Below are 12,547 nucleotides of genomic sequence, written 5' to 3' on the forward strand. Positions count from 1 at the left end.
GGTTCCATGGTGGAAAATTTTGGGCAACCTTTTAGCATGTGCTTCACCAAAAGGAGAAGATTTTTTTTTTTCATTACGAGATATATGCCCATTCTATATAGGGGAGATAAGGGCCTAATGACCACCATAAGGGAAACGCTTATTTAACCAATACACTTATAATAAGTAAATTGCATCATTAGATCGTGTTCAGGCGTTAAGGAAGATAATTTCGAATCCGGTTGGAAATTTTAAAAGTTGATAGTAACGATAAAAATGCATTTTCAAAACGTGTGCCAAAATCTTTAAATCAATCACTGTGTACAAGTTGAGAACCCACTGAGGCAGTATGAGCCCCATAAATCTGGGTACGATGCTTCATTCTACGCCAGCTTCTGCTGTGGAATCTAGCACCGAATTCAGCTCGATGAAGTCATAAACTCACTCATTCATAAAAGCATGACTTATTTCCACTCTTATGCACACGAAAAAAACATCAAAATAATCAAATGAAACTGATGGTACAATTCACAAAAAAAAATTCCAACTTATTTATAGTCGCTCAAAAAAAGTCCTTGTATGCCTTTCATAATTCTGGTTAACTTAAGTTCACAAAACTCTGATTAAATAGAACTAGAAAATTAGTTTTGTAAGTCGTAAAAAACACTTTTGAACAGTTCAGTAAATAAAAATACAATTTTCGAAGAAATGTTATTCATTCTGTTGCTTTTCATTTGAAAAAAGTGTAGTTTTTCTTCTCACATAGAATTTATCAGAAGAATATACGATTTTAAAAAAACCATCAATCTATAAAAAGAGAATCACTCACTCATAACATACAAGACATGTTTCAGAACGCCACCAATCGACGGTCATTGTAAGCATCACAATGCTACAATGGGAATGCTGGCTGCTGCTGATCTTTTCCCCGGTGGCTCCAGCGGGTTTTGTCCTTAGCATTCCTTGCACATGGGAAAACATACAAAGCCCATCCGCTCGAGGACTCTAGGAAGATGGTTGGTTGGTTGGTGCGACTGGTGGTTTTCCGAAAGCACCGTCGAGCTACAGCAAGGAACAGCATCCCTAGCTTCCCCAGCATCAGCAAGTCGTAGCGTGAGAAAACATGATTCCGTGCAAACAAGGCGTTGATGTGAAAAATAAATACAGTGCCTAGCGTTTTGCGACTTTTCCGACGTTTTGGCTCAGACTGCAACAATAACATGCTCGCTCGCTCGACGTCAGCCGGTTGTGAGCAGAAACTTTGTGACAACGACATAATTTTCTTCACTTGTGTGTTACGCTGTGAACTTGCTCCTCTGTATCTATCTCTGGTGTATGTTTGGTGGATACACGCCGAACGCCAAGAATGTGATGAGTGAGTGGAAATTTTCCATCCTCCTCCCCGTCCTAGCCCTCAACCGGAAAAAACCTTCTCCATTCTCAAGGAAGCTTTGTACAAATCGCTATGATGAATGTGCGAATATATGTCAGCGCATAGACACAAATGCGAAACTGGCAGGGTAAGTGGTAAAGATTATCACACCACAACGAGCACGCCGAGTGGAATATTTATGATTCCGTTTAATTTGCATAAATTTCGATAATTAACATACTCTGTGCTCTGTGGTTTAGAATGAAATGCACCGTTCAAGAGTGACAATTTATCTTCCCCCAAGGGCGGTGAACTAAGAACGAGATAAATTGTTATGACATTCAGGACAGCATCGCATCGAGACCGGATCCGGACCAGAAACCGGTAATGTCTTCCGGCTTGCACTGGCCACCATTATGCAAGTGAATAGCATATTTATCCATCCAGGCCAGGAAGACTTCCGGAAAGTCGCCCAGCTTAACCTGGAAACAGTCAAATCATTACCCTTTGCGGCTCGGGAGATTTTATCAATTCCTGTGGCAAACCTCCGGAAGCGGATAAATCGTCGGGTACACCACTTGGTTTCGGTTCCAGTCCTCGATACTTCCCATCTTGCAGATTCCGCAACACCAGTGGCCTCGCTGAAGCTGTCCAGTTCTCGAATGAAAATACAAACCCTCGCCATGCTTCAACCCTGTATGAAACTCTCCGTGGTATCTGTCTCCACTAATATAAAGCATAATCCCCAGTCCCTCGTAGACGTCATCCGCCCACTCGCCCATGTAAAAATCGCCATTGTCGAACCACATAAATCCGTGACCCGACCGCTGACCACAGGACCAAAAGCCCAAGTATTTTCCATCTTTGAAATATTTTATCCCCAGTCCATGTTTTCTGTTGTTCTTCCAATCACCAACGTAAATTTTCTCACACAGTTCCATGTCGGCCATTTTTCGATAGAGAATACCATAACCGTTCCTAAAAACGATAACAATGTAAAACGACTTGTTATAAAAAAATAGATTTCGAGTACCTTAAGCCATCCTTCCATTGGCCCTCGTAGGTCCAACCATTTGTTCGCTTCTGAACGCCCAAACCACACTTACGATATTTCTCGTCCACTTCACCCCTGTAATGGGACTTTTTGGTAAAAAATGAAGCCAATCTTTTGGTTTTCATTTCGGACTTCTCTAAACTGTTGCGAGATAAAATTGATAGAGTACATTTGCAAAATCCAAGAAAGCCTGCTTAGGTAAGTTTGAAGTTTTCTGTCATTTACAACCAACCTGTATACACATCTCAGGTGGCGATGAAAATCCCGTGCTTAGTGTTAGTAAAAGTTTTTTTTTTGTGAACATTGAAACCATGACAATTCGTGACGTCAGTTGCATTTCCAAACAAACAACCAACAGCGAAAACTATAAAGATAAAAATCATTGCCAACTGCTGTTTACGAATCTCGCCTATAGGATACATAAACATCCTGGCAAGTGACGTAGGCTTTGTTTACCCTTTTACTTCTTGAATAACAAGTTCTGTATTAGTGTGCGTGTTTCTTCATCACCTTCTTTCCACCACATTGATTTACAACCCAGATTGATTAGAGCAAGTTCACTGGTGTGGTGAACTGATGAAAAAGTGGTAGAAATTTCGACACTTGTAGCCCATTTTGAAAATTTTACAATGCAAAAATGTTTTCAAGATCTTTAGGTGTTGTATTTGTTTACAGCACTGTTTCTACACAGCAAGACATAATGTTACGATGGAAGATGTAATTTCTGGAGATGATGTTGTTTTACGGATATCTGTTGTGATAATACTTCTAAATGATATACACAACGCGAATACGTCATGAAGTGTAATATCACAATCTTCAATGTGATATTGCATCAAGTAGTCAATGTGTTTCTCTGTTGACATTCAAAATTGATTTCATTTCAAAAATTAAGAAACGGATTGCGGACTTCAGCTATATTTGTTTGGCTTGTAAGTACTACCAAAATTATGTAATTAAAAGTTTAAGCAAACTCACAGCTTAAAAAATAATTTCATTATTTCTAATTTTTCAGAAAATTTGGCCCATATGGATCAGCGGTACGAAACATGTTTTTTTACTCCAAACAGCCGGGTACATCAAGACAATGTAAAATTCGGTACCATTTGCGACTCAAGTTATGTGCTGGTATTTGATGTAATGTCGCAATACTTTTCTGCTGTGTATTTCAGCCGGATATATCGTTATTTGGGAAACAACAATGTGAAGTACACATTCAGTTCCTGAAGAACTTTTTAACAACATGAAAGTGGAAATTAAGTAGAAATTAAAAACCTGAAAGTCGTTTTAAAGAAAATCTTCACATCGAGTAAAATCGTTGCCTACTCATGATGTTCATATAGATCAGCAAGTATGGATCTCGACTTTCAAGCGGTGAGCTCGGGTTCGAGGCTTGGTAAGAACATGGTTTTTAATGTAATGTGAGGTAGTAACAAATATTGTTACGATCAACACCGCTGGGCTCGACGGACGGCCCTGTCGAAAAGATAAAATGTCAGCTGAATGTCACGAATGTCATGAGAGAGGAAAAGCAGTAAATCGGAAGAAAAAGAGAGAGTAGGAAAATTAAAGTCATTCTAAGATCAGTTTGTAAAAGAAGTAGAGTTAAGAAGTTAAGCAGAGAAAAGTTCAAGTAGAGGAAAAGTTAAATTGAAAATTATAGTTCAAAAGAGTAAAATAGAAAGTAAAGTGTTTGGTCGTGGATGAAGTAAAGCCATCTCATTTGATCAGGTTAAACCTTTTACATTACCTAAAATACGTGGAACGTACAATATTATTTGATTTACAGGCAAACTTCTATTGAAGCTCGCGAACAACATTTATCGTTTGCCACGTGTGAGAAAAACTAGTTTTCGAATAGTTTTAAATATTAAACTGTAAGTACTCGACCTCCCTCTACGATTGATTTAAGTTGCTAATTAAGTTTGTTGTACATCCAGATCTATCTCACAAATTTCACTAAGGTCAGGCAGTCTACTTGAGGAAAACCTCATGTGCGAAACTAAAATTGTAAGTTCCTTTATTTGCATATTTCCTGAAAAACCTATCTAACATGCATTATAAATAAATATTTTAGCTTTGATCTGCTACTGGCTGATACAAGGAATAGTTAAAAACCTGGTTTAAATATTATCCGAACATTTAATCAAAGAATTTTAATCGGATTCGGATATAACCTCAAAGATGCCTGATACTGGAAGGGAATGTATGTGTTGCGAAAGACCGAACGATGTGGAAGATATGGTGTGCTGTGATGGTTGCGGACTGTGGGCGCACTATAGCTGCGTAGGAGTTGATGCCACTATAAAAAAGCAACCATGGAAATGTTCTTCGTGTACAAATCAGCTGCAGGTCCCTAAACCTACGAAATCGGGTTTAAGGAGTAATGCTGGTTCTGGGAAAGCTTCGTCTAAAGCCTCTACGAAAACTGATGCCACACTCGTTGAATCTTTTAAGCAACTCGAAAAAGAGCACAAGGAAAAGGAGAAAGCGTTAGAAGAAGAGCGACAATTACGCGAAAAGCTTCTTGAAATGGAAAGAAGTCTCCGAATTAAGCAAATGGCTCAAGAAAAAGAATTACGGCAAAAGGAATTAGATCTTGAGCGGGAGATGAAAGAGCGTCAATTGGAACAGGACCGAGAATATATGGAAGTGCGTTTAGCCAAGCAGAAAGAGTTCCAAAAACGGCGCGAAAGTTACAATATGTGTCCGAAACAGTACGTAGAAGATGAAGAAGGAGCGGTCGGAGGTGTTGAATCTGATTCCCACGGGAAAGTAGAAGATTGGTTGCGTTACCAGAAACCAGAACATTCTGGTAAAGTTTCTGCGATGGAACAAGATGCCAAAAATCTTTCCAGATCATTGCTACACGATTTGCACAATCTGCAGATGAGTTCCGGCGGTAACGGTGGTAAGCAGTTGGTGGAAATGACCCCAGAAGAAAGTAGGCTAGTTGCTCAATTACTGGAAAACCACGTCCGGAACGGGTCGGGGCCAACTTCCAAAGGGCCTACCCAAGGGCAGTTGGCTGCTCGTCAATCGTGTTCGAAGCAATTACCCATTTTCAAAGGCGAAGCTGAGCTATGGCCGATATTTATCAGTAGCTACGAGAGCACTACTAAAGCGTGCGGCTTTACAAATTTAGATAATTTGAAGCGATTGCAAGACTGCCTCCAAGGTGATGCTCTTGAAGCGGTTCGGAGCAGGTTGATACTTCCCGAATTGGTACCAAGTGTGATCCAAGATTTGCGTGACCTGTTCGGAAAGCCTGAAACGCTGCTGAAGGTACTCATATTAAAACTTCGCCAGGCGCGGCCCCCTAGAATGGATCGTCTGGATACATTTATACACTTTGGAATGACTGTTAAACAGTTATGCGACCATTTAGAAGCAGCGAACTTTAAGGACCATTTAAATAACCCAATGCTAGTTGAAGAATGCGTCGATAAATTGCCGCAAAACTATCAAATAGAATGGATCCGCCTAAAGCGCGAACAGCGGGGTCAAGGATTTCGATTTTTCGCTGACTTTATGAATAGCATCGTCGCTGACGTTTGTGAACTAAACCAGCTCTCATCGATCAAATTGATTGATTCTTCGTCCCGTTTTGGAAAAGATAAACAGAAGAAGAAAGAATATTTCCACCTACACAACGATTTGCCAAGCAGACCTGATGTATCACATAATGCAAAGGTTAGTACACAAAATGAAAAACCGTGTTTTGATTGTCGACGGACGGATCACAAAATCAGGTACTGCGAAGACTTTAAAAAACGCAGTGTCTCTGAACGATTAAGAATAGTCGAAAGGAATAAACTTTGCCGTATCTGTTTGAATAACCACGGGAAAAGTCGATGCAACTTTCGGCTGCGTTGCAATGTAGGTAACTGTGGTGGCGATCATCACTCCCTTCTTCATAGAGCCGAAGAAATCGTACAACTACACGAAATATCGTGTAATGCCGAACGAAATACGAACCGATCCGTTATATTCCGAATGATGACTGTAACTCTGTACGCAGGCAGTAAGTCGATGCGAGTCTTAGCGTTCTTCGATGAAGGCTCTTCGGGAACACTTATCGAGGACTCGATCATCAAGAAGCTAGCAATCGATGGTGAGCCAGAACCGCTGATCGTGACCTGGACAGGAAACATCAAGAGGTATGAGAATTCTTCCAAACGAGTAAGCATGATGATTTCTTCTTGTAACTCGGATGAGAAATTTTTGCTAGAAGACGCTCGCACAGTCGCTGAGTTGGTTTTGCCCCGACAAGGTGTTAAGAGCGAGGAAATAAAAAGGCAATTTAAATATTTAGAAAAAGTCCCGATATCTGATTATTCCCCTAGTGAACCAAAGTTAATGATTGGTCTCAATAATTTACACCTTTTTGCACCAATCGAATCACGCATCGGTCAACAAGGCGAACCGATTTGCGTACGATCCAAGCTGGGGTGGTCTGTATACGGACCGAGAAATCTGACCACTAACGTGATGGTAAATATTCACACGATGCAACCAATGAGCAATGAACAGTTACATGACGCGATGCGGAACCAATACTTTGTGGAAGAACCCGCATCAACAGCAGGGTTACCAGAGTCGAATGAGAATCGAAGGGCGAGAGAGCTGATGCAGGCAACGACGGTTCGCGTGGGAGACTGTTTCGAAACTGGTCTCTTATGGCGTGATGACGGACCACATAATTTTCCTGATTCCTACCCCATGGCTATGCGACGCCTGACGTCGCTCGAAAGAAAATTGAATAAGGATCCAGCTCTAAAAAGAAAAGTTGACCAGCAAATTGAAGAGTACCAGTTGAAGAATTACGCTCATAAGGCAGCACCAAATGAGCTTTTGGAAGCAGAAATAACATCGACATGGTACTTGCCACTGAATGTAGTGCTAAATCCTCGCAAACCTGGCAAGGTACGACTCGTGTGGGATGCGGCGGCAGCTGTGAACGGCACGTCGCTGAATTCCAAATTATTAAAAGGGCCAGATTTGTTAGCCTCTCTCCCAGCGGTAATTCAGCGTTTTCGCCAGAAGCCTATTGGATTTGGAGGAGATATCAGAGAGATGTATCATCAGATCAGAATTAGATCTGATGATAAACAAGCTCAGAGGTTCCTATATCGTTTTAACCAAGCTGAACCTCCTACAGTATACATCATGGATGTTGCGACGTTTGGGTCGACGTCCTCACCCAGTTCGGCGCAGTTTATCAAAAACTTAAATGCGTCGGAGTTTGCAACCGAATACCCGGACGCAGTGAAGGCGATCGTCGAGAACCACTATGTCGACGACTATTTCGATAGTGTCGACTCCACCGAAGAAGCCGTTCAGCGAGCCCGAGAAGTGAGAATGATTCACTTGCGAGGAGGTTTCCAGATTAGAAATTGGGTTTCCAATTCTCAGCTGTTTTTGGAAAATATAGGCGAAACGTCCACGAACGACAGCGTTCTTTTTCGTGAAAATAAGAACACAGATACTGAGCGTGTTCTTGGAATCAGCTGGGATCCCAAAGCGGATTTTTTCTATTTTTCTACAACACCTCGTCTTGGATATGAAGCAGTGCTTTCGGGAGTTGAAAGGCCATCGAAAAAGAGTGTCCTCAGTTGTGTCATGGCTATGTTTGACCCACTGGGATTGCTTGCTATCTTCACGGTGCATGGCAAGATTATTATGCAGGATCTCTGGAGGACTGGCTGCGGATGGGATGATCCAATCGATGACGAGTCGTTTGAAAAGTGGAAACGATGGACCGAACTACTGCCAGCAGTAGGGCAGGTGCGAATCCAGAGGAGTTATTTCGGATCAGCTCTCTCGAAGCAGATTGAACGTTTACAACTTCACGTTTTTACTGACGCGAGTGAACAAGCTTACGGTTGTGTAGCATATTTTCGAGCAGTAGTAGAGGGCGAGGTGTATTGTTCTTTGGTAATGAGTAGGAGCAAAGTAGCCCCATTGGCTTTATTGAGTATTCCGAGAGGAATGTTATCCGAACATTTGGTTGCTTGGGATGTTATAGAAATATTACCTACTATTTTTGCATCACAGCATGCGAAAATAGAACACGTGTTGTCAAAAAAATGAAGGCCGAACTGAATTGAGGATCTTGAAAATGTTTTTGCATGGTTAAATTTTCAATATGTACCACAAGTGTCAAAATTTCTACCACTTTTTCCCAACACCAGTGAACTTGCTCTTAGAGCAAGCACGTATTGAAAATTTTACAATGTCAATTTTGTTTTCAAAATCTGCGGCCGTCAATTTTTTATACAACACTGTTTCTGTTTTGGTGTATCTGATACAAATCCAACAATTTTTGCATCACAGCATGCGAATGTAGACATAGTGTTGTACAACAAATTAACTGCCACAGATCTTGGGGAAAAAAAGATGACATTGTAAAATTTTCAAAATGTGCTTATGGTGTCAAAATTTCTATCACTTTCTTACAACACGAGTTAACTTGCTCTAAGAAAATTAAACTGGCAACTGGAAGCGCGATTTTCGTTGCCTAGACTTGGTTATGTTCACATCTAGAACTAGACGATAAGCTGCGTGTTCCATCTTAAGTCTCAAGACAACTAGGATGGACACGTCTGAGCAACCGAAATCGCGGTTCAGGTTATTTAAAGCAAGTTCACTCGTGTTGGGAAGAAATGGTAGAAATGTTGACACTTTTAGCACATTTTGAAAACTTTACCATGCAAAAGCATTTTCAAGATCTGCGGCCTTCAAGTTTTTTTACAAAACGTATTCTATTTTCGCATGCTGTTAAAAAATATAACGCTCAAAGATCTTGAGAGCATTTTTGCATGGTTATATTTTCAAAATGTGTTACAAGTGTCAGAATTTCTACCACTTCCTTCCAACACGAGTGAACATGCTCTTAGTTCAAACTAGGCTTTAGGGGAGAATGAGGATACTTGATCCCTGGGGATACTTGATTCCTTAGCTATATCTCGAAACTGGAATGTCTTACAAAGATCAAATATTCTAGAAAATGTACCAAAATGAGCAAAATAACAATGCTTGTAGTTTAAAAAATTTTAGCAAAATAATTGTTTGAGTAATTGAACTTTGTTTGAAAAATTTCACAAAATGTTACTTGAAGATCTTTTTTCATCACTTTGAAATGTTCCTTACATGGGAAAATTATGAAAAAAAAAATTTGTTCCAATGTATCAATCGTTCGAGCGTATATTGAACTCAATAATGCCATATTTTCAAAGTAATGGAAAACTCTCAACTTTTTTCAGAAAGTTTTCTAAAATGTTGATTATGGGTACAATTGATCCCCCTTCCAAACGGCATATTCTTCTTCTGAATTGATCGTTATGATTGCTGATTACGAAATTACTAATATTTATCCAAAAACTAATATTTATCAAACAGTTGTCTGAAGAAAAGAGCAAAAATAATTAATTTTCTCTTAATTATAAAAAAATAGCGCCTTTAAGTATGTAATGTTGTTAGCGTTGAGACAAAGTTACAGAATTTTATTATTATGTCTGCTATAAATTGTGAAATGAGAACAAACATGACCAAAATAGTCAGTTAACATTCTATCTTGGGGTTTTGTTTGATTTTTATACAAGGATTAGGGCTTCCTGAATAAAAGATCAAGTCTCCTTCAATAGGGGATCAAGTCTCCCCTAAATTAAGAAAAATCGCAATTTTTTTACTCCCACGAAAATGCTTCTAGTTCAACAACGGGTTCAAGTATCGTTCTTATTTTTGGAGCATAGAAACTTGAAGTTTCAAGCTGTCAGAAAATGTCAAAGACGGCGAGTTGCTAAATTTTTCCTAAAAGATATGGTGAAAATAAGAAAAGGGGATCAAGTATCCCCACTCTCCCCTATAACTTTAACAAAGTGTGAAACATAGAATCAAAATCTATTTTTCGGATCATAAATTTGTGCACTGAAACAACAATAGTTGTGTTCCGAACATGGGCGTAGAAAAAAGACTGATTTCTGATAGCATATCCAATGTAGGTTCAAAACTACCAGTATTTCAGTACAGTACAAAATCGAATTCGTCTCTGTTCAGAATTTGCATCTTTGGGGTTATATTGATCAGTCTCTATTCTGACGGTTTAAACGAGTTTTCTTGGTCAATAAGGATACAAAACAACTTCATAATATTTACAGATGGAAGTATAAAAATTTTACCTTGCGTTTTAAAGTTTTCTTTTAAAAACATTTATAATCGAAAAAAGAACAATGAAGCTTCATACGTTCAGGGGCAAAAATTATAACAATTTTTAAATAGTTTAAGCTTCAAAATACAAATGAAATTTGACCTTCACACATTCCCTAAGGCCCTCCCATAAATTCCATTTTCATTTTTTCTTCAAAATTAATTATTTGATAGGGTTTCTATCCGTTTGTCCTATACGGGCTTACACTATGAAAATGTCCTTAATTTTAATTATCAAAAAATTGTCATTAAATGACTATTAAAATAGCACTCTAACTATACAAGTACAAAGAAAAAATGTTGTTCTTTTACATTCAACAACCCATTTGCTTCTAAATGCTCTTTGGTATCACCAGGAGAGCTGTTTGTTTGCGAGCCTTGGAGAAAATAGATATTTTAAGATTTTCAAATTACATTTTTACAAACAGAAACAAAATTTTTAATACAAACAAATTTTTTCTTTTTGATACTAAATTAATAGGCTTTCAAACGTTGACAACAGTTTTCTGAAATTCAAACTATAGACTGAGTTATTGATGATAATGTGGAAAAATTTATTGTTGGTAAATGCTACCCCGCTTTACGGTGCTTAAAATTAAAGTCTAACAACTTTTTCATTGAACGCTATCTCAAAAACCACTTGATAGACATTGCTAGGCTGCTTCACTGAAAATTTCATCAATTTCCATCCATGCATTCAAAAGTTTTTCAAAATACAAAGTGTAGCATTTTTTTCTCGAATACAGTCCAAATTACTTTAACGCAAAAACGCAAGCAAATTTAAATATCGATGAGAGGAAGAAAATCCAAGTCAGATAAGTTTGTGTTATTACAATTTTTCGCTCTATTAACGGGGTAGCATCTTCTAGGGTGCACCCGAATGCCAAAAAGCTCCTTTAAAAAATACTCGAGAATTGCTCCCCACATTTTCCCACCCTTTTCTGCGCCCTTCATGCTCGGGATACATCAATTGATGTTTATTTATTTTTACAGCTTCTGAGTTTCTACGGTTTTAAACCGTTATTTTTAATAAAGCTTTTCAAAGGATGTATTATTGTTCTAGTTTTTTGGTACCTACTTATCATCAGCATGTGTAATTTCTATCAAAATCAATGTGTGGCTGTGGAATATTGTGCTCGGTAGATGGCCTGAGCTTAGCAGATGATCAAGTTTTGATAGCTTTCGGCGCCTCTACAAGGCTTACACAATGCAAAACTGGGTGCATAAAATTCGCTCCTGATAACATAACATTTATTTGAAGATACTGAACTGAACACTTGACACAAACAGGGCGACAGGCACCCGGTTACGAAAGACGCTCAAGCGATAAATTAAATTTAACTCCATCTCCCCGAGGGTGCTAAAACCGAAAACAATCCAGGCACATTGTTTGCACGATTGCAGCAGTACCAACTTAAGTATGTTTGAAGTCTCGGTTCATAGAGATACATAGATATAGCATAACCGAGGCTTCCAGTTTTCTTACCGCACGCATTCACCATGTCACTTATGCTCTAATCCTTTCGATTAGAAAACACATTAGTTGCGGTTCGGTGCCAGTGGTTACTTAAGCAAAAGTTATTCCAGCATCCCACTGAAAAACCCACTCCATTTGCAACGACTTTCCTTCCCCGCAACAACTAACTCACTCCCACACCTCTGGATTTCTGGATGCCTGCGGCAATAAACGTCTCCGGCGCCTTCTTCTTCGTCTAAGGATCTACTGTTGCTGCTATTCATAGTTCCAGGAGCTAGCAAGTCTTCTACTATTGTTGCCATTAACGTGCTTCTGATAAACTTTTATGTTACGCGACACAGAGTATTTCAAATGTAGCAGTTGAAACAGTTGAAAGAAGTTCATCAACTACAACAGGTCAATTAAAAAAAAACATGATAAAATCTTTTGTAAATTTTCTGTTTATCCTATGACAATG

The 12,547-nt window shown here is 39.0% G+C and overlaps 1 protein-coding gene across 1 annotated transcript; it reads right to left on the bottom strand.

Moving 5' to 3' along the window:
- Nucleotides 1-1,004: 1,004 nt before the first annotated feature.
- Nucleotides 1,005-2,564, bottom strand: LOC129749526 (MORN repeat-containing protein 3-like). Its single transcript, XM_055744504.1, has 3 exons — nucleotides 2,385-2,564; nucleotides 1,897-2,329; nucleotides 1,005-1,833 (listed from the first exon to the last, which is right to left on the bottom strand). Exons 1-3 carry the CDS (start codon nucleotides 2,528-2,530, stop codon nucleotides 1,693-1,695), a joined length of 720 nt encoding a protein of 239 aa, XP_055600479.1. The 5' UTR covers nucleotides 2,531-2,564; the 3' UTR covers nucleotides 1,005-1,692.
- Nucleotides 2,565-12,547: the final 9,983 nt, after the last annotated feature.

This window comes from Uranotaenia lowii, chromosome 2, assembly GCF_029784155.1.
Source record: "Uranotaenia lowii strain MFRU-FL chromosome 2, ASM2978415v1, whole genome shotgun sequence".
Lineage (NCBI taxonomy): Eukaryota > Metazoa > Arthropoda > Insecta > Diptera > Culicidae > Uranotaenia > Uranotaenia lowii.

What these genes read in the sequence shown, in the direction of transcription:
- LOC129749526 (XM_055744504.1), bottom strand. Translation starts at nt 2,530, where the DNA reads ATGAAAACCAAAAGATTGGCTTCATTTTTTACCAAAAAGTCCCATTAC. An exon ending in CAATGGAAGGATGGCTTAAG is followed by an intron (nt 2,330 to 2,384) that starts GTACTCGAAATC and finishes TATCGTTTTTAG; the next exon opens with GAACGGTTATGGTATTCTCT. An exon ending in CGATTTATCCGCTTCCGGAG is followed by an intron (nt 1,834 to 1,896) that starts GTTTGCCACAGG and finishes GACTGTTTCCAG; the next exon opens with GTTAAGCTGGGCGACTTTCC.